This window comes from Mesoplodon bidens (assembly GCF_964165515.1).
Source record: "Mesoplodon bidens genome assembly, chromosome: 5".
Classification (NCBI taxonomy): domain Eukaryota; kingdom Metazoa; phylum Chordata; class Mammalia; order Artiodactyla; family Ziphiidae; genus Mesoplodon; species Mesoplodon bidens.
In genome coordinates, this window is record NC_138161.1 from 79,307,396 (window position 1) to 79,330,758 (window position 23,363).

General features: G+C 39.4%; 1 protein-coding gene and 1 pseudogene across 2 annotated transcripts in view; both read left to right on the forward strand.

Annotated features, from left to right (window-relative positions):
* Positions 1-2,055: 2,055 nt before the first annotated feature.
* On the forward strand, positions 2,056-17,015 carry LOC308617935 (small ribosomal subunit protein uS2-like; annotated as a pseudogene). Its single transcript has 4 exons — positions 2,056-2,141; positions 14,306-15,173; positions 15,707-15,825; positions 16,847-17,015. The product of its transcript is annotated as a small ribosomal subunit protein uS2-like (transcript).
* Positions 16,932-23,363, forward strand: part of NMD3 (NMD3 ribosome export adaptor) — a 43,997-nt gene continuing 37,565 nt past the window's right edge. The window contains exons 1-4 of the mRNA XM_081235039.1: positions 16,932-17,031; positions 17,584-17,640; positions 18,746-18,880; positions 21,078-21,174. Coding sequence (XP_081091165.1) covers positions 17,597-17,640; positions 18,746-18,880; positions 21,078-21,174 — 276 coding nt within the window. The 5' untranslated portion in view covers positions 16,932-17,031; positions 17,584-17,596. The remainder of the gene's footprint in view (positions 17,032-17,583; positions 17,641-18,745; positions 18,881-21,077; positions 21,175-23,363) is intronic.

Sequence of the window (23,363 nt, forward strand, 5' to 3'; positions counted from 1 at the left end):
GTAAAATGAAAAAATCCATTGTTTCATGATTTAAAACTGTCCTGTAAGACTTACATGTTGACATTCCCTTGGTTTTGACAAAAGAAATACTGAAATACAATGGTGGAAAGATGGTCTTTTCAACGAATGGTTCTGGGCCTATTGGATAGCCATCTGGACAAAAAAGATAAATCTTAGCTTCTACCTCACACCATAAAGAAAAATCAATTCCAAGTGGATTGCAGATCTAGATGAGAAAGGTAAAACAGCAAAGCTTCTAGAAGAAAACACAGGCACCTCAGGGACAGCAAATATTTCTCAAACTGGACATGAACAGCACTAACCACAAAGGAAAAGGTTGATAGGTTGTACTAACTGAAAATTAAGTACTTCTCTACATAGGGCTTCCCTGGTGGTGCAGTGGTAAGAATCCGCCTGCCAAGGCAGGGGACATGGGTTCAAGCCCTGGTCCAGGAAGATCCCACATGCTGCGGAGCAACGAAGCCCATGCGCCACAACTACTGACCCTGTGCTCTAGAGCCCATGAGCCACAACTACTGAGCCCACGTGCCACAACTACTGAAGTCCACGTGCCTAGAGCCCGTGCTCTGCAACAGGAGAAGCCACCACAATGAGAAGCCTGCGCACCACAACAAAGTAGCTCCTGCTTGCCGCAACTAGAGAAAGCCCGTGCGCAGCAACAAAGACCCAATGCAGACAAAAATAAATAAATCAAATAAATAAATTTAAAAAAGAACTTCTCTACATAAAAAAACACCACTAGAAGACATTTGCAATACATATAGTCAATAAAGGACTTTTATCAAGAATACGTAAAGAAGGGACTTCCCTGGTGGCACAGTGGTTAAGACTCTGCGCTCCCAATGCAGGGGGCCTGGGTTTGATCCCTGGTCAGGGAACTAGATCCCACATGCATGCCGCAACTAAGAGTTCGCATACCGCAACTAAGGAGCCCACATGCTGCAACTAAGGAGCCTGCCTGCCACAACTAAGACCTGGCACAACCAAATAAATAAATAAATAAATATTTAAAAAAAAGAATACGTAAAGAATTCCTACAAATCAATAAGAAAATGAACACAGTAGAAAAATGACCAAAAGACTTAATAGGGACTTTATAAAAAAAAGACATTCTATTGATTGATAAACTTATGAAAATGTGTTCAACTTTCTTAGTCATCAGGGAAAGAAAACTTAAATCACAGTGTGACAGCACTATGACTAACGGTATCCTGGTAAATATTCGACAATTGGCTTTCCAGAGGGTCAAAAAAGTGTGTATGTGTGTGTATCACAAATTGACAAATAATAATAAAATATACAACATAATATATACTCTTTATTGTAAATTCCATATAGCCAATTAATTCTAACAGAATGCTTCTGTTGATTTTTGGTGAACTTCTGTATCCTTATCTACAGTTGTAATTCAACCATGCTTCGATAATTTTTTTTAGCTATTCACAAAATATCAACTACAAACATGACACTTTTAAGTTTAACCTGCATTATTAACGTTTCCCCCATCCCTATCTTAAGTCTATATAAATCATAAGAACAATAAATCAAGCTCTGATTAGTAGCAATTCCTAGTTTCCATAGTGTAAATACTCCACTGTGGTCAATTTCAAACTACCTAGAGGATATCGCTGAAGAGATGCATATAGTATTATGCACTATATAGTATTTCCACCATACAGATACAATTACTGTAAATAACCTTAATAGCATAGATGATAGTCAAATGTAGTAAAATAATTAAGAGGTGGTGAATTTTGAATACTTATTATTTTTGTTTTAATATAACATTTATATTTATGTAAGTTAATTTTTTAATAATGGTTGTGTTTAATAATGAGCTCTCAAAATTACTACAAATTTAACCTTTGGCCCCTGAGAGACGATCTGAGCCAACTCCAACAAAGGTGAACACAAGGTAGGTTCACCTTTGAACCTACCAGAATGAAAAGATAGCCAATACCACATGAGGCCCTATGACCTGACAATTCCTAGATATATCCCCAACAGAAATGAACACATATGTTCACCAAAGACATGTACGAGAATGTTCACAGCAGTACTATTCATAGTAGCCCTGAACAAAAAGCAACCCCAAAGTCTATCAACAGTAGTGCAGATAAGTAAATCATACTATATTCAATGAGAATGAACAGACTACTGTTACATGTGCCAGCATGGATGAATTTCATAAATGTAATGTTGAGTGAAATAAGCCAGACCCAAAGGTATACATGCTGTTTGTTTCCATTTATATAAAGTTCAAAAGCAGACAAAAGTAGTCTACAGTGTCAAATCAGGAGAGTGGCTACCTCTTGGGGTCAGGGCATAAGGGAGACAACCGGGGGTCTGGCTATGTTCTTTTTCTCAGCTAGCACTGTTTCCACAGGTGTGTGCGGTTTGTGAAAATTCATTAAACTGTACAGCTTAAGATCTGTGAGATTTTCTGTGGATGTTGCATTTCAGAGTTTTAAACATTTTTTAAAACCCACTCCCTAGATTTAAAAAAGTAAAACTGACCTAACTGATAATTCCAAGGTAAAATTAAGTTGGCTAATTTAATTATCCATAACTAAAGGAGTAGGGGAGTAGAAACCAGAAGGTTACGTCATGGAGTCCCATTGTCTCACCATGAGACCCTGTGAAAGGATTTTTATTCCTTTTGTGACTCAATCCTTTCTACTGCAAAAAAGCAGTGAATTACAAAAACCAGAAAATTACTGAAAGACAGAGCTTACCAAATCTCTATACTAATCTTAAAAATAGTTAAACTCTTTATGAAGCTGGATTATGTCAGAGAGTAATATATCCTAAAAAAATCTACATTGTCCTTAAAAATATGACTCTAATGTTGAGAGTGATATAGTCTTTTAAAGGGTTTTCAAAGATATAATAACCTTGTTCATTTTTTTCCTTTGGCCTGGATCCACAGACAGAAAACAGGTGCAATCTAATAAAATAAAAAATGAAAGGAGTACTTCCCAGTAAAAGATATGGGTAAATGGTTAAATGAATATTGGAAATGGAGTGAGGGCTTCATCAGCCATAAACCCAGTGGAAGGCAAGGAGCAGCTCTCTGCTGAGTACAAGTTAATTTAACATTATACGTTGCAGATAAATATGTTTGCCAGAGATTATTAATCCCTATAGATCTATACCTAGATCTTCAAATTATTATCAAATTACTTTTGAAGGTTTTCTCCTTCCATACATAGCATATCAAAATATTACATACAAAAAGACATTACACTCTGTTGCTACATAAAGACCCTCCTTCTAGAAGTTTTACTGGTATAGCACATTTCACATTTCATGAATTTTCATGTCTGTTTTGCCCTAGACTTTCCTTTCTATGTGAGTTACTTAGCAGAACTTAGTTTAAGAATATGTGATATGTCTAAAAGAGGAATCATTTTAGATGGATGTGATAGAAAGAGATCCTTTCTTGAAGGTTTGTTCCTGTGAGCCTTACATTTTGTTCAAGGATAAGAACCATCACTAGAGCATCAGTTTCACCATAAATCTACCCATCTCCTTTGAAAAGAGTCTATAACCAGCAATCAAAGATCTTAGAATTATTCTAGTCATTTGGCTCTGCACACACACCGACTTGACAGATGTGAATAATAGGCTCAGACTGACTGGACAACCAGAAGAAGACAACATTTGGGTAAATCAAACAAGGTTTACATATTTAAAGGTGCAGCATGAAGTCAGAACAGGTAGGCCGTGCACTAGAGAGATCAGCTCTCATTTCCTATTAATGGACAGAAGTCCTTTCACTTGAGGACCCCTCAAAGGGGCCACGCCAGCAGATACACAGTTGGGGGTGGTAAGTTTGAGCAAATGAGGCTCACATCAGACCTTGCAAAGATCAGCTGCCTCCTTCAGACCTAGTCTTGCATACACAGTGCTAAAGCAGTCCAAGATGTGGTCTTGGTCTTGCCTGGGTACACACTGGAGACAACTGCAGCCTGGCCAGGTGTACTGCATCTATCAGGGAGTCATAGTACACACCCCAGGTTTGCAGGAGTACATAGGGCTCCATTGGACTGGATATAATACTGAATTCTATTCCATGGAGCTAGAGTAAGGATTTGTCACCCATATGGCCCTGGGAGTCATGCTGATGTACCCTTGGACCAGTTTTAGGATCTAATCTACAAGTCCAGACTTATGTTGACAAGGAATCATGAGATTGAAGAAGGAAAAAAAAGACTGCAAAATATATGCCCCAACCATAGACGGTCCAATTATGTAGTCACTAAGCATTGTAAGATAACTTTTCTACATCATAATGTTTTACATGTGTTTTTATTTTGTTTATTTGTTTTTGCCTTCTAAACCTACACACTGAGATATGAGAAGGTTTCTATCTAGCCATCCTTCATCATCTGGGGGCATCCTTTCAACAGGTAGAACATCCTTTTGCTTTGGATGGTGTCCTTCCTTTCAACTCAGTTTTGAATGATAGGATGCCAAATTGCAGCGTCACAATGAAATCCCTGCAATTTGGGCTTAATCCATGACATTTTAATTAGGGAAGAATTACTAGATGTTACACGTCTCTGCCTAAAGCTTAATCTATCTTAACTGCTCCTTTATGCTGAAACCCTTACTCACCCTGGATCATTCTGCTGAGGCAGAGAGCTGATTTAGATCAGGAGCCTGGCTTTACCATCTACTAGGCTTGTGATCTTCAGTAAGTCCCATAGACCTCGAGCTTTGCTTTCCTCATCAGTGAAGTGGGATTTTAATCTACCTCATGAGTTTGTAGCGACAGTTCAGAGAATGTTTGTAACCTAGCCTTGAACGGTGCTTGACAGTCTGTGCTCAACAAATATAAATTGAGTCTAAATCTGACAGTTCAGTATTTGAAATATCTCACGTGTAAAAATTCTTTATTGTCTATAATTTTTACTGACATGCATGGGTTTTACTGAAAAGTCTCTAAATTTCAGCAATAAAATAATTGCTAGGATTTTAGAGGACGAGTCTGTTGTGCTCTGAACAGACATTAAAGTGCTTGCAGCTAAAAGCATTTCCTTGTATGTGAACTTAAGGCTTGCGACTACATGCCAAGCAACTCACGAATCAATATCATATTCTGGGGCACCACTTACCCTCTTGGAAGCTTTTTCAGAAAATTAGTAAGTGTAACCAAGAATTTGTTGAACTCAAGTAAATTTTCACTGAGCTGTTTGATTGCTCAGTCTTTTAGACGGATTTAAAGGTTATTAGAGAAGGGCTGTGGTTGACAGTGCTGCTGATGGACCAGGAAGCAATAAGCCTGCACAGTAATGAAGAGAAGGAAAATCATGCCATACAGGGATTAAGATTTTAATTGGTTTCTCAAGGCACTTGCAGACTCTATTCAGGAGCTAATTCTGAATTTTAAAAGAATACTGAAAGAGCGCAATCATGACCATTTAGGGCTTTCTGTTTTACATTTATAAATATTAATTGAATGCATCAGCACTGTCTAAAAATAGCCCAGTAAACATTTACCAAGAACATCTGGCTATTAGACTTCTTAATGCATCCAACTATGTTAATTTTGGCAATGAATGTGCAAATTGCTAAGCTTGTTTAGGGATTCTAAACTTGGAAGGGGCAAAGGTTGGGGCGTAGGAGGTAGTTCTTTGAAAATTAGCAAGAAAGGGACTGGACTGTAGTGGTCAGTGGCTCAAACTCTGACTCAACCTCTAGTTACTGCCCCATCTCCTTCATCTGCCCACATGATCTAGGCTCTGCTGATTACAGGTGCCAGCTCTGAACTTCTGAGTTAATGATGCAAAGAATCAGGACTGCAGGAAGCCTTATGGTAGCCACACAGAGTTCCTAGGGAAGCAGGGACTGAGGTTCTAGCAGCAGTAGCTGTGTCTGCAGGGCAGGCTGCAGTGTGTATCCTGTGGGAGTGATGTCTGTGTGGTTTTGACTGGATGAGTTGTGTGATTTTGAGTGGTGTTCCTGGCTGCATGACTCTGAGTCTTGTCCTCCACCTTCCTTTGGATTCTGAGGCCTACCAAGAGCATGTCACAAATTCCTTTCTGCTAACTAAGCCACAGTCAGTTTCTCATGCTTGTATTTAAGAATATTATACGAGAAAGCAATTCATTCAATTTTTTAAAAGCCAATGTTAGACATTGTCAAAAATTCCCATGCATTGGATTTGCTGTAGTACACCACTTTGAGTCCTCCCTTCTAAATTATAAGCTCCTGGGAATTCCCGGGCGGTCCAGTGGTTTGGACTCTGCTCTGTCACTGCCATGGCCTGGGTTCAATCCGTGGTCAGGGAACTAAGATCCCACAAGCCACATGGTATGGCTAAATAAATAAATAAATAAATAAATTGTAAGCTTCTTCATAAATAAAGTGGGAGAAGAGAAAATGTGAAGAGAATACATACAAGTTGGGTTTCTTCATTTTTCCCCTCACTATCAAAGTAATACATCATCCTATCTTTTTTTTTTTTTTTTTTGCAGTACGCGGGCCTCTCATTGTTGTGGCCTCTACTGTTGCGGAGCACAGGCTCTGGACGCGCAGGCCCAGCGACCACGGCTCATGGGCCCAGCCGCTCCGCGGCATGTGGGATCTTCCCAGACCGGGGCACGAACCTGTGTCCCCTGCATCGGCAGGCGGACTCTCAACCACTGTGCCACCAGGGAAGCCCCACATCATTCTATCTTTTTAAAACAGTATTTTTAACAGAGTAATAATTATAAAGTAATTCTTTAACAAATTTATAGGATCAAAGAAAAGGCAAAGGTCAGGGGGAAAATGGCTGGGTCATAGGGCACATCTAGTTTGCCTGAGTCCTTGACATACCATGCTGACAGGAAAATGCATATTCCATAATGTTTAGAACAATGGGGTAGCCTGGTGAGAAAGACAAAGGAGGCTTTTCCCTTTCCTTCTTTTAACACATGCCAATTAGTAAATGTTGTTTACTTTGGGCAAAACATTGTGCTAGCAATCTGAAGAAACTCAAAGAAGTATGAATCACCTGACTGCCCTTCAAGGAAACTCATTCATTCACTCATTCATTCATTCAGCTTTCAAATGTTTATTAGACTCTCCTATATTAGACCTGATGGATATAAAGGCCTACAAGGTATAGTCCTTGTCTATTGAGGCTTATGGTTAATAGGTATAATCATCCACATGACTAGAGACCTGTGTGGCCTTGTGACACACAGGCACCTATTAGATATATTTATATATATATATATATATATTTTTTTTTTAGCTTATTTATTTTTGGTTAACATTTTAAGCATGTACAACCAATTATCATAACCTGTGGGTTTTTTTTGAAATTGATATTCATTGTATATCTTGAGTTTACAGATTTAAGCAGTATATAATCAGAAAAGTTATAAATAAACTCAGATTATACAGGCAAAGGTATGTTCCCAAAGGTGACACGTACAAGTACATTATTAAAAGCAGGCATCTAAAATTGTGACCGAGCTCTTTTTAAAATGCAGAAATGTAAAATTACACTTTTTTTTTTAAATGAAGAGATTATATATACACTTTAAAAATCAAATGTGGCTTATATCAGAGACGGATGACAGCTATAGGATTGAACTCATCAAAGCCAATTACCTAAGATTTTTCTTGTTACCTAAACAATAGCAATGGCATTAGAAGAAAATTACACCTGCATTTTAATTGCCAATCTAGCATTAAGCTAGTTCTGCAAAAAGGTAATGCAAACAAAAGACTTCCAAACTCCAAATTAAAAATCTGCTAGGCCCAGATTAAATTATGGAATGTTGCAGATGAAAAATAAAGATAAAATTGGATTATTGAATGGAATAAAAAATTGCTGACATTTCTCTGAACCTTGGAACTACTAAATTTCATTTCTTTAAATATGTCCATTATTTTTTCTTAATGGTGTGAGCTATCTCAAATAGCTTACAAAGTTATTCTCTACAAAGCACTTTTGTTTGCTGCTGTTCAGATAGAACAAAAACTGTTCTGCATTAACTTAACAATATATGTATATTTGTTACAAGATTTTATCATGATGGATATCTAATAGTTTTTCCATTAAGACAAAACAGTAAAATATTTTTGTTCCATTAGCACTGAATCTTAAAAATGTTAACATTAAATACAAAGAACCATTATCTTATTTGGCTATTAGATATTGAGTTGGAAAAACCTACAGTTCTGTGTTTCTCCTTTACTCTCACACTACTGCCACACTCATAACACTTCTGACACTTCTGGTCACCAAATGTTTGCGTTTTTTTTTTCCCACACCAAGCAATTCTCCAGGAAGCCAGCTGGGTTTATGATTTAATTGAATTCTGGCACTGTCTACCTGGAGATAGAGTCAGATTCCACAGGTTAAGGGTTCAATCCCACAAAGCTGCTCCCGTCCCACTTCAGATGTCAGTTTCAAGTACTAGGTCCCTAGGTTACCGACATCTATGAAGTGGGGTGTGTCAACCTCTGGTATGGTATGTGGATGTTCACCCACCTGGAAGCTTTGTGAACCCCTAACTATTGGGATTTTATGAAGGCTTCCTCACATAGGGATGGTCAATTATTAACTCCATTTCCAGTCCCTCTCCCCTCTCTGGAGGATGGGTGGTGAGGCTGAAAATTCCAAAATTCTAATCATGGTTTGGTCTTTCAGTTGACCACCCTTCATGCAGAAGCCAGCCAGAAGCCTACCCAGAGTCTCCTGAATGGAATGAAAGATGCTTCTAGTGCTCTTACCACTTAGGAATTTACAAGAGTTTTAGAAGCCCTGGGTCAGGGATTGGAGATGAAGACCAAATATATATTTCTTATTATAAATCACAATATCACAGATATATTTTAAATCTCTTACTAGAGAGAAAGCCCATGAAGAAAATGCAGAATATCTTGAAGTTTAAAGGTTGAAGAACCCCCAAAGGCAAAATCCAATCAAGTGGTTTAGCAGCCTAGAAGGAGGTTAAAGACACTTAAATATCTTAAGACCTGAGTCAGAATGGGCTTCTTCTCTTTCTAGGTATTGTACTGATGATAAATTGAAATTATAGTGGAGTGATCACAGTTCAGGTATACAAAAATGGGGTTGGGCAGCCATGGAGGTTCTGGTCTCAGACATATTCCTGAACCAATGAGAACTGAACATTCTTTAAACTGTACCAGATCCAAGGACACAACCAACTGTATTCAGAACAATACCTACCAAGTGCAACTTTATGTTCTCAAGGTCTCCCCTTATAACTATGAAACCATTTCAGACCCCAACCATTCCTTACTTAACAATCACCCTTACTTCTTGCCAGCTCCAATTATAATTCTTGATAAACAACTCATGTAATTAACTGTAACCTTGTGGTTTTTGCCTTTATAAGCCTTTCCCATTTTGTAGACTGGTGGAACACAATTCAAGTGCTTCTTGGATCTGTGCCTCATGGGATGCAGTCCTAACAAACCTCAAACGAACACCTTTTTATTTCAATCAGGTCTCCATTTCATAGGATTGTTGTGAAAATTAAACAGTGAGTGTCAGGTGTCTGGCTTATAGGAGGTAACTTAAATACTTACTCATTTTTCTTTTCTCTAGGAGCTTAAGATCTAGTTGGGATGATAAACTGTAAACCCCTGAAGAGGTAAAGAAAAATCCAAGATTTAAGCCACAATTCACATGCAGTGAGGTGGCTGGAGAAGATGATTTTTAATGTCATGTCCAGCTCTAAACATCGATTATTCTATGACAGCTGTATGAGAAGTGTCATGGGGCAGTGCATGATGAATTGGCAGTTGGGAGGTGCAGACAGTAAGTGCTATGAGGTCAAAGAAGGGAGCAACTGCCTTGGGCTGGGATGGTTTAGGAAGACTATTAAATTCTGAGCTGTCTGAGCTAGAACAAAAGTCCAATTCAATTAGGAGAGTGACTGGCAAGGGTCTGTTTATAATACAAATTTAGCTCAAGCTGAGGAGAATAAGAAACATAAGGAAAAGGCAGTATCAGCAATTTGGTTTCTGAAACACACAGAGAATATAAAGCAGCTATCTTGTTTTTCATCCTTATAATAGTCTTATAATAGGTGAAGTGTATCAGCCCTGCTGAGAATCTCCTGAGTAAGGAATCTGTTAGAAGTGTGTTTGGTTACAAATAATAGAAAACCTGGCCAATGGTGGCTTACACAAATAAAGTGTTTTTTTTTTTTTTTCTCCTTCAAGAGAAAGAACTCCAGGGTTGGTGCCACCACATAATAACACAGCCAAGACACAGGCTCTTTTTATCTCTCTTCTGCCTCACCATACTCTGCTTGATAGCATTTGCCCTTTTTGCTCTTTGCCTTATGGTCAGGAAATGGCTGCTGTGCCTCCAGGCATCACATTTGCATTCCAGACAAGAGGCAGACAAAAGGGCAAAGGAACGGAGTGAGGGCAAAATGGCTTACCCACTGAGTCTGTGCCTTTTTATTAAGAAAGCTAAAGTTCTCTGGAAGATTGCCCAATAGATTTCTCCTTGTAAACTGCTGGCCAAAACTGTGTCTTGTGGTTGCTCCTAGTGGTAAAGAGACTGGGGAGAAGGGGAATGTGGATGGGGTTAAGTCAGCCAACTGACCATGAAGAAAAAAGTGTTGAAGCCTTGTGAAAAAAATTACTACAAATTCAATTTTCTTAGTAGTTATCAGGTTATTCAAACTATCTACTTCATTTTGTGTGAGTTGTGGTAGTTTGTGCTTTTTGAGGAATTGGTCTATTACACCTAAGTTTTCAAATTTTTGCGTGGAAATTTTTTCGTAGTATTCCCTTATCAATATCTAACTATTTCCCAGATGTCTAACTCTTCAAGATATTCAGAAACATTGTATATGTCATCGATTTTTAGTTTCTTGTAGAGATCTCTCTCAGAGCCATCTGATTGCTCCAATCCAGATGAAGCTCCCTTTGTGTAGCATATAAGTATCCCCTTGGGATTTTACTTAACTTTTCTCATGTTTCCTGAGTCCTGTATCTTCCTTTTTCTTGGTTTACATCTGTCAGTAACTTCCTCAGAAGGGTGAAACTAAGAATATCTTTATTCAATCCTCACACTTTATTGACAGTTTGGTCTAGGATAGAATTCAAGGTTGGAAATAATTTTTCTTCAAAATTTTCAAAGTATTTCTTCATTGCTTTCTTGTTTCTGTTGTTGCTGTTGAGAAGTCTGAAGGTATTCTGATCCTGATCCTCTGTATGTGACCTGTTTTTTTCTACTTGGAAACTTCAAGGATCTTTTCATCACTAGTGTTCTAAGCCTCATGACAATGATCTCTGGTGTGTACCAATTTTTTCCATTTTGATGAGAATATGGTGGATTCTTTCAATCTGTACATTCTTGTCCTTAATGTGCTGCAAAAATATTTCTTGTATTATTTCTTCAATAATAATAATTTTTATAATAATTTGGGAAGTTTATTAGGAGGTCATGGTTCGACTAACTGAAAAGTATCCTAAAGTAAATCAGCTACAGAGCCAGACATTTTAGAAAGTGCTTTTTTCTGACATCCAAATTTGCTTACATACACTCCCTGTACATCCTTGGCAACTCCCCTGAAACTCAACTTCAGGTGTTATAAAATGCTGACATAGGCAAAGTAAGTTTATTTCTAAACAGTTTTGGCAGGAAAATTCTCCCCATCACCTCCAGACAAGTACAGTTTTGTGTGTCTTTTCCATTCTTGCTACAGGAGTGAAATAAAAAACAGAGCACCAAGCATCTTTGAGATCATCTGAGAGGAAGAGGTGAGCAGGCTTTTAGACCAATGAGACACCGACATGGTAGCAAGTACTGAAAAGAAGGGTCAGAGGAAAAATGTCAGTTTCATATCCCCCAATTCTTAGTTCATTGGGACCCAGTGCATATACAGTTTTATTCTTTAATTTTTTAATTTTTATTGGAGTATAGTTGATTTACAATGTTGTGTTACTTTCTGCTGTACAGCAAAGTGAATCAGTTATACATATGCATATATCAACTCTTTTTTAGATTCTTTTCCATATAGGTCACTATAGAGTACTGAACTGTACTGTGCTATACAGTAGTCCTTATTAGTTATCTGTTTTATATATAGTAGTTTTATTGTTGAAAGTTATTTTGGTGCATCTAAATTTGTTCATGTTTTTTTCCTTGTTCATCTTCTCTTTTAAAATACCTATAAAATTTATTTTTGTAAAATATTTCCTCATCTACTACTATAGTAGTTCTCTCCCATCACTAACATCTAAAGCGAGAAGTCAGTGATTACATCTTTGAAAAACTACAGAACATTACAAATTTAATCTCCAATATTTTGCAATTTGAAAAAGTGGGGAAATTTCTCAAGTACTATTATAGTAATTTTATTATTTTATTTTTTCTGTTTTATTTACTGAGATTCTATGTGAGAGTTTATTTGTATTTTTAAAACTTTTTGTTAAGTATAATACACATGCAGACATATGCACGGATGCTATAGGTGAATGAATTTCACAAAATGAACACTCAAATTTTATTTTGTTTATAATTTCTTTATCTGTAAATTAAGAGTGAAGCAAGATCACAAGTGTGATGTTTCAAATTCTATACACTGGATGTATCAAATACTAACCATTCCTTGCCATTTAACGCAATTGCTGTTAAGGAGCTTCACCTGAGAATAACATAACTCTGTCCATAACAGCTTTTTATAGTTTACTAAGCACTTCTTTTTGCAGCTTACTAACATTTCTACATACCTTATCTCAATCATTTCTCACAATACTTTATGAGGAACAGATTATCACATAGTTTTAGAAAGAAGGAACCAACAAGGGCCTACTGTATAGCACAGGGAACTATACTCAATATCTTGTAATAACCTATAATGGAAAAGAATCTGAAAAAGAATCTATATATATGTTTATATATGAATAACTGAATCACTTTGCTGTCCACCTGAAACTAACACAAAATTGTAAATCAACTACAATATATTTCAATAAAAATTAAAAAAAAAAAGAAGGAAACTAAGGCTCAGAGAGGTGAAGCAACCCCTTGGGGGCAGAGGGTCTATAAGTTGCAAGTCATGGACAGGAAGCAAGGCCCTGAGAGTCCAGGTCTAGTATGAATTCTACAGATAAACTGCTTTTGTGTGGTGCATCCCAGATCCCCTTTCAGGAATGAAGGACTTATTCCTCTGAATGACTTATTCCTTATGCCTGCTGCCGGCAGAAAGCTCTAAGTCTCACCCACTTCTGGGACTGCCTTGGCTGAAGAGGGAAACCTCACCTGAGGTTACGCCTCCTTCCTTGAGCGGTCACATCCAATGACTCATCAATGAACAATGGCCCAGCCCCCTCAAGAAAACTCTCAAGTCATCTCAGCTTCAGAACTTCCGGCATTATGGTTGCTGAGGCCTCCATCAGACTGCAAGGCACCTCGGCTTCTCCCTCTACCCACTTGTGGTTCCCCTCCTTCCTTTGCACAGGTGTTGATTCTAAGTGAACTCCCTAATAAACCTCTCCTGCGCTAATCTCCAGCCAATGAGATCTTGATATCCCACACGTGCTATCACATTTGATGGTGTGAAAAAAACCACACTCTGCATCTGAAAGTTCTGTGTAGAATTTCAGTGATTAACAGATATGAATGGAGCATTTACTACTTGCTAGGTATTGAAGATATTTAAAATTAATAAAACTCTACTTTTAAAACACTTATTCAGTCTGTCTCCAAGAAAATTATGTTGTAATCTAAAACAAAACAGATGAAAATCAATATTTATATTTACCTTAATTGGTTGAGAAAGAGATTTTATGGATCCTGATCTAACCTTTTTTTTTTTTAACGAGTTTGTGGGTGACGAATCTGGTGAAACTGTAACTTCCTAGGAGGTCTGAATTTAAGTTTGTAAAAACAAATGAAAGCTAAGATTCGAATAAGGACAGATATCCTCACTGTAAGGACTATGGTACAAGAGAACACATTTTTTCAAGGTGAGATTTGAGGATTAAATAAAAAGTACAAAATGAGTTTCTCTCAGGTGTAATTTGCCTATATTATCCCACTGTGAGACCAGTCCTAGCAAGGTCATCCTGGTTTGTGGCAGACATTTAACAGCAAGCACTTCTCACATCTAGAGATCTTAGTACTGAGGGGTGGGAAGTGGGAGGAGAGATATAGGTACGTATTTCATTTATCAAAAGCCTGTGAATCAACTATACTCCAAAAAGAAAAACAAGCCTGTGGCCTTTCTGCATTAACCAGAGAGGGGTCCAGATGGTGGCGTTGTTCTGGGCTCCCCCTTGTAACTTACAGGGAAATTTTCATAATATCCAGAGCCCTTGATGTCCTGCAAATGAAGGAGGAGGATGTCCTGAAATCCCTCACAGCAGAGCCCACTTAGGTGGCACCAACCTGACTTCCAAATGGAACAGCACATCTACAAAAGGAAAAGTGATGGCGTTACCTCATAAATCTGAAGAGAACCCGGGAGAAGCTTCTGCCAGCAGCTCGTGCCATATTCGACATTGAAAACCCAGCAGGTGCCAGTGTCATACCCTCCAGGAATGCGAGCCAGCGATCTGTGCTGAAGTTTGCTGCCGCCACGGGAGCCTCTCTATTGCAGGTGCTCCATCCACTCCTGGCAGCTTCCCTAACCGGATCCAGACAGCCTTCCGCTGTGTGTTGTGCGGTTATCAGGGGTGACCACCAGCTTCACAGAGGCGTCTTATGGTAACCCGCCTACCGTTGCTCCATGTCACACAGACTCTCCCCCTGTGCTTTGTGGACGCTGCCATCCCTGCAGCACGAGGGGAGCTCCCGGCGGGTCTGATGTGGTGGTGCTGGCCTGGGGATTGTGCGCCTGCGCGGCTCCATCTCCAGTGCGCGCTCGTGGGAGGTCAGGTCGTGTCTCTGCTTCTGCAGGGATCCTGAAGAGACTGAAAAGGAAGAGCAGGCGGCTGCTGAAAAGGCTGAGACCCCGGAGGAATTTCGGGGTGAATGAGCTGCTCCAGGCCCCGAACTTATTGCTACTCAACCCGAAGTTGCAGACGGGTCTGAAGGCGCAGGTGGCCTCAGCATCTTCCAGCAGCTCCTCCGGAAGGACCGCGGCGCGCAGCCAGCCTCTGAAGGCCGGTCTGCCGCCGCTGCTCAGACCACTAAATGGGGAGAAACAACCAGAGTGGTCTCAAAGCTGCTCTTCCACAGACCCTTTTTTTTTTTTTTTTTTTTGCGGTACGCGGGCCTTTCACCGTTGTGGTCTCTCCCGTTGCGGAGCACAGGCTCCGGACGTGCAGGCTCAGCAGCCATGGCTCATGGGCCCAGCCACTCCACGGCATGTGGGATCTTCCCGGACTGGGGCACGAACCCGTGTCCCCTGCATCGGCAGGCGGACTCTCAACCACTGCGCCACCAGGGAAGCCCTTCCACAGAACTCTTAAACAGAAGATGGAAATAAGGTCGATGGAAAATAAAGTTTCTTTAAAAAAAAAATGAAAAAAAGCCCACGAATAGGAATAGCTGACCCGAGCCTCAGAAGGCTGGCAGCCTGGTATGGTGGTACATGTACACAGAGTTAGACAGACTGTTGCTCACGTCCTGGTTCTGCCACTTACTTGCTACAGAACTCTGAGCAAATTACCTAGTTTTTTGGAATATCAGCCTCATCTGTAAAACATAAGCTCCATCAGGGCAGGGACCATGTCTGTGTTGATCCAGTGCCTAACAAGACTGGCACTGTGGCACTTGGTGCCAAATCAAACAGGGTATGGAAGGAGTGTATTGAGAAAGAAAAAAGGAACAGCCCCAGACATTCAGAAGCTGGCCTGTACTCACAGGTAGGCCAGCAAAGGAAGATTAGTTCCTGCAGAACCTGCCAGTTGGTTTGAAAGGCTGTGTGCTTAGGAATGTGACAGGTTACGTCAGGGTCAGATCCTGAAGGGTCTTTTTTCTATGCAGAGAAACTGGAAATAATCCAGAGTGGAGACCATTGAAGGATTAGAAGCAGGGGAGAGTAACAAAATCAAATTTGCATTTTAGAAGGATGGATTGGAGTGTGGAAATAAGGAGAAGGAATGGGAGACTACTTAAGTACTCTACGCAAGAAATGGGAGGCCTTCTTTAATGAGCTTCTATAAGGCAACCTTGCTTATTCCTTGAAATTTGGGGCGAGAAGACAGAAAAAGAATATGGTTGCACTCTTCAAATATTTGAAATTCTGTCATAAGAAAGAGTGATTAGACTCTTTCTGAGCTGCTCTAGGATCAAGGTATAAAGTCATAAGGAAATATTAAGTGCACTATGGGGAAACACATTCAGATTCTGGTCTGAAAATAACAGACTTCTTCACAAATAGTTATTTCTTACATTTCTTTCTTTCGTCTATTCAACAACTATTCCTTGGAGCAGTTAGGATGTGGCAAGCATTAGGCATATAACGGTGAACAAAATAGACAAAGGCACTTGCCCTCGATGGAGGTTAGTGTAATTTTTGTCCAATGTGGTACCGTTTATAGATAACTTTTATATAATCATTTAACCAAGAAGCAAGCTCCCAATAGGGGTATCTGAAAAGTGGCTCTGAGTGAACTCTGGCCAAGAAGATCGGGAAGGACGACAACCAAATAGAAGAGTTGTAAGGTCTGTGTGAGTCTCAGGCGCCATTGGACGAGAAAGCCAGAGAGCCCGCTGCCTTCTCTCCCTGATCTTTTCCACTGGCCGGGCCTCCGCTCCGCTCCGCCCCGCCCGCCCCGCCCGCTCCGCCCGCCGCTCGCCAGCACCCTCCCCTTTCTCAGTTCCCCACCCGCCGCTGTGATTCGCGCTGTCGGCCCGCGAGATTTCGAGCTCTTCTCTCGCGAGATCTTCAGCATACTGGAGTCAGCTGTGGTGGGCCGCTGTGATTCGCGCTGTCGGCCCGCGAGATTTCGAGCTCTTCTCTCGCGAGATCTTCAGCATACTGGAGTCAGCTGTGGTGGCCGCTAACTGGGCGGTAGAAGCTCGTCTTGCTGCAGTTTTTCGGCCCATCTGAGTCTGGCCCAGAGGCGGTAAGTAGGTTCTGGGGGCCGAGACCCGGCTTGCAGTCGTGCGGGGTCCCTAAGGAGAGAGGGGGACGGACTCTCTGGGCTCGGGCGACCTCGGGCCTCTTGCGCGCAGCGTGTGTGCCGCCGGCGGGAGCCCGCGTGAGGTCTCGCCCGCGGGGTGCGGGGTCGGGGTGGGGTGGGGTTGGTGGGTGGCCCACAGGTGCGGTGACACCGCCCGCGGACTCTTACAGTGAGGTTCGAGGCACGCCTGCGGCAGGGGTGAGGGCGTGAGGTGTCCGGTGCGGCCCCGGCCCCCTTTGGCCCCTCCTTGGGTTCGCCGGGTTGGCGTCCAGGTGCCGCCTGAGGTCAGCGCGCAGTTTAGTGGCTCGAGGGTCTTGCAGACTGGAATTCGCTTCGTTCTGTTATCAGAGAAATTACTTCTTCCAAAGGTTCCAGGTGGAATTGGTTTTTCTTATTTGCGGCTTTACGAGGCTTGTCTGCCTTGTTCAGAGAGGCAGAAGGAAGATGAGTAACAAATGCCTTAAATCTTACTATTGTCTCTCTTTTTAAAATCAGGATATACAGAAAAATGGAGTATATGACAGAACCCGTGGAGCACACACCTGGACACATGTGAGTCACGTCCCTTTTCCCCCATCCCCCTTAAGTTTAAAAATGTTAAAAGTGACTCTTTGAAACTTACTGTGGGGAAAGCTTTCCCTTGCGGGGTGGGGTCGGGGGGATTCCTTTGTCTTAAGTGGGAAAAATGAAAAGCCTTGTTTCCTGAGAAAAACGAGTTCATTTTTCGCTGGGAAGTTTGTGGTAGTAAATACTGGTTTAAGAATGTTAAAATATTCACTGTACATTCTTCTAGGTTGGCACCAGCCATTGACTTTTAAGTTTAGGGTAATTAAAATGTAATAAAATTAAGTATTCAGTTGTTCCGTCTACTACCCACATTTCAAGTCCTCCGTAGTCACATGTGCCTGGTGGTTACCATAGTGGACATCAGAGGTTATAGAACTTTCATTTTGGGTAACGTCAATGGTTCTTAAATATTTTGTGTTCCCAGTACACCTAGGGTTATGACACTCCTATCATAGTGAGTCACTAGACATGATAGTCTTTCCATCCTCTAAAAATTTTTCTCCTTTGGGTAAATGTTTACATTTTGGCAGTCCCTGTGCTATACTGAGGCTTAAAAAAAATTTGCCTTTGGACTATAAAGCTGTCTGATGATTACTATTAGCAGTTATTTTGCCTCTCTAGACCCTTTGTACATTGGCCATATTTTGAGGTTTTTTGGAATTGCGGCCATCCTTGGTTTGTTTTCGCCTCAATAATCCAAGGTTTTTTAATCTACTGCATCTTTGAAGTCAGTTTTTTAAAAAGGGCAGAGATATTATGGCCTAACTTGAAGGCTTTGGTTTGTTTGTTTTTATTTTTTTATTATTATTTGTTGTTGAAGTGTAGTTAATTTTTCAATGTTGTGTTAGTTTCTGGTGTACAGCAATGTAATTCAGTTTTATATATATATATATATATTTTATATCCTTTTCCATTATTGTTTATTACAGGATATTGAATATAGTTACCTGTGCTATACAGTGGGACCTTGTTGTTTATTTTATATATAGTATTATAGTTTGTATCTGCTACTCCCTGTTTGATAGTTTTTTAATTTAACCTGTGCACTTATGAAATCTAATTTGAAAAACGTATGCTTTGTTTATTTAAGCTTGTGCTGCGATTGCGGTGTCCCGATCAGTCCAAATCCTGCCAATATTTGTGTGGCTTGTCTGCGAAGTAAAGTAGATATCAGCCAAGGCATTCCGAAACAAGTCTCTGTATCTTTCTGCAAACAGTGCCAAAGGTACGGTGTGGTACTATTTTATCCTGCTTAAAGTTGAGATTTGTATGTGGGAGAGCCACCAGGATATACTGACAATATTTTAAGAGTGTTAAGATATTCACTGTATATTCTTCTAGATTGGCATCAGCCATCAGCCATACGTGGCTTTTTAAGTTTAAAGTAATTAAAATGTAATAAAATTAAGTATTCAGTTCTGTCTGCTACCCAGATTTCAAGTCCTCAGTAGTCACATGTGCCTGGTGGTTACCATAGTGGACATCAGAGATTATAGAACTTTCATTTTGTATAATGGCAATGATTCTTAAACATTTTGTGTTCACAGTACACCTAGGTTTATGACACTCCCATCATAGTGAGTCACTAGACAACGATAGTCTTTCCATCCTCTAAAAATATATGCAATAAGATGCATGTAATAAAGATAAGATACATGTAATAAAGTGCATGTAATTGAGATTTAAGTTTTATTTATGTTGGCCTAGCTAGAGATTTTAGAATTCTCAATTTTGTAGTGTTCTTTTCTAGTTTTCTCTGCTAAAGTTAGTGCAAAGGTATTTGAATCTGTTCTTTTTCTGTTAAGGGATTAATAGGTTTGATGTATACAATTAATAGATACAAGTTGATGTTTTTAAGGGTGAGAGCAGATTTTAAAGACATATTACTATCAATTACCATGAAGCTTTTGTTTTCCGCTTCAATCATATAGAAGCCATGTATGATAAAAAGCACCTTATTTTTTAAGTAATTTAGTGGTGTGTTTTAAGTAAAACATCATGTATTAATGTTCCCATGTAACTAAAATGACTATAGCTGATGGAAAAACAGCTCAGTATATCATATCTAGGATGGTCTGAAATGAAGACTGGATTTTAAGGCAGACTTCTTCTGAAAGTTAATGTTTTATTCCTTTTATGTTTTCTTTAGTTGTTGGCATAAACAGCTTATGTCTAGGAGGCCATTGAGTAATACAAAACTACCCATTGAAACTATGGAGGCCATTGAGTAATACAAAACTACCCATTGAAACTATCCATAAAATTACATACCTGTGATTTCCCAAATGGGTTAGGACTCTAGTGGCTCTTAACTTTTTTGGGAGGGAGGGGTTCATGAATCCCTTTAAGAATTTAAAAACTGCGTCTTCCCAGAAAAATACATAAAACAAAGACATGAAATTTGTGTACTGTTTCAGGGAGTTTATAGTTTGTAAGCTTGGCAGGTGTGAGGATTAATCTATAATAAATATTTGCTATTCTTAAGAGCGTCGGTGGAGTGAAAAAAACACTGGACAAAGAATCAGGAGACCCAGTTTATCTTGGATTTCTCACAAACTAGCTCTTTGATACTCTTGGCCAGTTCACCTCTCTAAGCCTTAATTTCCTCATCAGAATGAAGGGGCTTTATTAGATGATATACGAAGCCCTTTCTAACTCCAAAAACATGCTTATAACAAAGGGACCTATATAAATAATTTTTTTCAGTGAAACTTTAAAAGTGAAAATTAGAATATTTACTTAACAAGTAAGGGGAAAAAAAAGCATTCACATAATACATTTAGAAGTATTATGTATTTAACAAACATTTATTGAGCATTTACTGTATGCTAGGCACTGTCCTAAGTCCTGAGCTGACTGGGCTAAAAAACTTAAAGTACATACATAAGGGATTTAAATTTTAATTTAGTCAGGTTTTATATAAGATTTTAAATTTTACAATTTAAAATTTGAAAAGGGACTTTGAAGTAGATAAATAGTCTGAGCTATTATTGATACATAGTATTAGGTACTAATTTACCTTTTCTGTGTGTGAGAAATAAGCAGTTCTTAAGCATTTTAGATGTACATTATAAACCATTTTAATGCTATTTGGAGGTGATATTTTCACCTGTGTTTCAAAGTATAGCTTCAAGGAACACTGGGGCATTTTGTCATCCTCACTGGAATGCTTACTGGTGCTTGAAGTAATAAGACCTTTTAATAAGTTATTTCAGATTGACTTTCTCAAATACTCAGAATTTTATTTAACTAAATTACTTGTCTAACTCCAAGTTTTCTGGAACTTTTAAAATATATTTTGATTAAGTGCCTCAGATCAACCTTGGGTATTATTATATTTGATTAATCATTGTTATGTCTGCATATTCACATGGAAAATTTTTTTTCTGAGAGATCCTGAATTTCAATATATTTTCTCTCAGATATTTCCAGCCACCAGGAACTTGGGTACAATGTGCATTAGAATCTAGGGAACTTCTTGCTTTGTGTTTGAAAAAAATCAAAGCCCCTCTGAGTAAGGTAGGTCAAATAGCTAAAATCAGTTTTTGTGGGGGGGGTTCTGTGTGTGTGTGTGTGTGTGTGTGTGTGTGTCCTCTCATTTTCAGATAATCCTTGAGTAGATTTTCCAAAATAACTATTAAATGCTACTATTGGTAAGCACACTACTACAAATGCTGTTTTCATTTTTAAAGTTGTATAAATTCTTGTTTAATGGAAATGAAAATCTTTTTGCTTTAAAAGATTTAGTATAGAATCAAATTTTTTTCATTCATTATATGAGAACCTCTTATGTGCAATAATCTTTTTCTGAAAATGTTTATATAAAGCCATTGCTAAACATAATTTGGAGGCTATAGTATTAGGGCTATGGTATTCGGTTTTAAAAAATTTTTCATTACTGCTCTGGAAAGAAAATATTTGTGCCTTTTACTTAAAGTCAGTGTATAAACATCTTCAAAAAATAAATAGGGTTTGTTAGTGTAGTTAGCCTCTCTACATAACACTTTCAGTTTTCTTTATGCTGAACTTTATGACTTATTTCCACCAGGTATGTTTGTAATTGAAATGGCTCTTTTGGTTTGAAGAGCTTCAGATTCTCTTAAAACTCTGATAAAATTACCTGTAAGAGTTCTTTGAAGTTTCTCCCTTTATTTTCTTTGTTTATGCTCCCTGAAATTTGTGTTAGTCAAATGTTGGCCCTAGTAGCTGAAAACAATGCCTTTTTGCCCTTGTATTGTTTTTAATCTTTTTTTCCTGTGTTCCTGACAGTTTCCTTTATCTTCCAATTTTTGTATTAATTTTCTTACAGTAGTAATATTTTAAGTTTAGAGTTTTTAATGTTCTTGATACAGTCTGTTGAATATTTCTGAAGGTTTAAAAATATGCTGTTATTGTTTTTTACTTTCCTTCTGTTCCCTGATTTGTCTTAGGTTTTTTTTTTTTTTCTGGAGTCAGTTTTTGTGTAATTTGGTCTTTTGTTTTCATACTTCCGGCTTTTGTCAGATGTTCATTAATAATTCATTAGCATTCAACAGACGTTTATTAACTCAACTCTGTGCCAATCTACTTTTGGTGTTAGAGATATGGAAGTAAATGAGAGAGACGAAATCCCTGTCTTAGAGCGCTTTTATTTTAGTTGAAGGGGAGGGTGTGGAGTAGTCAATGAACAAAATAAATAGGTATATTAAGAGGTATAAATTCTGTGGAGGAAAAAGCCAGAACTGTGCAGGGAAGAGTTGCAATTTAAAATAGAATGGTTAGGGGAGGCCTCATTGATGAGGTGATACTTGAATAAACATTAAAGGCAGTAGGGGAGGGAGCCATAATCTGGAGGAGAAGAGCTGTATGGGTAGACAAAACTAGTGTAGAGGCCAAAGGCAGGAGAATACCTGTGTGGTTAGAGTAGAGTGAGGAGGGAAAAGTAATTGGGGATGAAGCCAGGGAAGGCATGGAAAGTCAGTAGGTCAGGCCTTGTAGGCCCTTTTGAGGCCTGGTTTTTACTCTGAGTATAGTGGGTGTAGAGCAGGGGTCCCCAACCCTCAGGTTGTGGACAGGTACTGGTCAGTGGCCTGTTAGGAACTGAGCCGCACAGCAGGAGGTGAGCAGCGGGGGTGGGTGAGCGAGCAAAGCTTCATCTGCTGCTCCCTGTTGCTCCCCATTGCTGGCATTCCTGCCTGAACAACCCCCCCACCCCCGTCTGTGGAAAAATTTCCTTCCGCAAAACCGGTGCCTGGTGCCAAAAAGGTTGGAAGGTTGGGGACCGCTGGTATACAGGGTATAGGGCAGAATAGTGAGATGAATGATTTACAGTTTATCAGCTTCCCTCTGGCTGTGTTTAGAATAGATGTGAGGGGCATGGGCACCTTTAGGAAGCGATTGTAGTAATCATGAGAAGTGATATTTGGATCAGTAGTAGAGGAAGTGAGAAGTGGACAGGTTCTGGCTGTATTTTGAAGGTAGTCAGTAGGATTTACTCATGAAGCTGGATGTATGTTTATGAGTTGGAATAGTCAAGGGTGACTTCCATGGTTCTTGACTTGATCAATCAGAGGAGGGAGTTACTGATAGTGAAGTAGGAAAGGCTTTAAGAGGAGCAGGTCAGGGGACTTCCCTGGTGGTCCAGTGGGTAAGACTCCTTGCTCCCAATGCAAGGGGCCCAGGTTTGATCCCTGGTCGGGGAACTAGGTCCCGCATGCGTGCGGCAACTA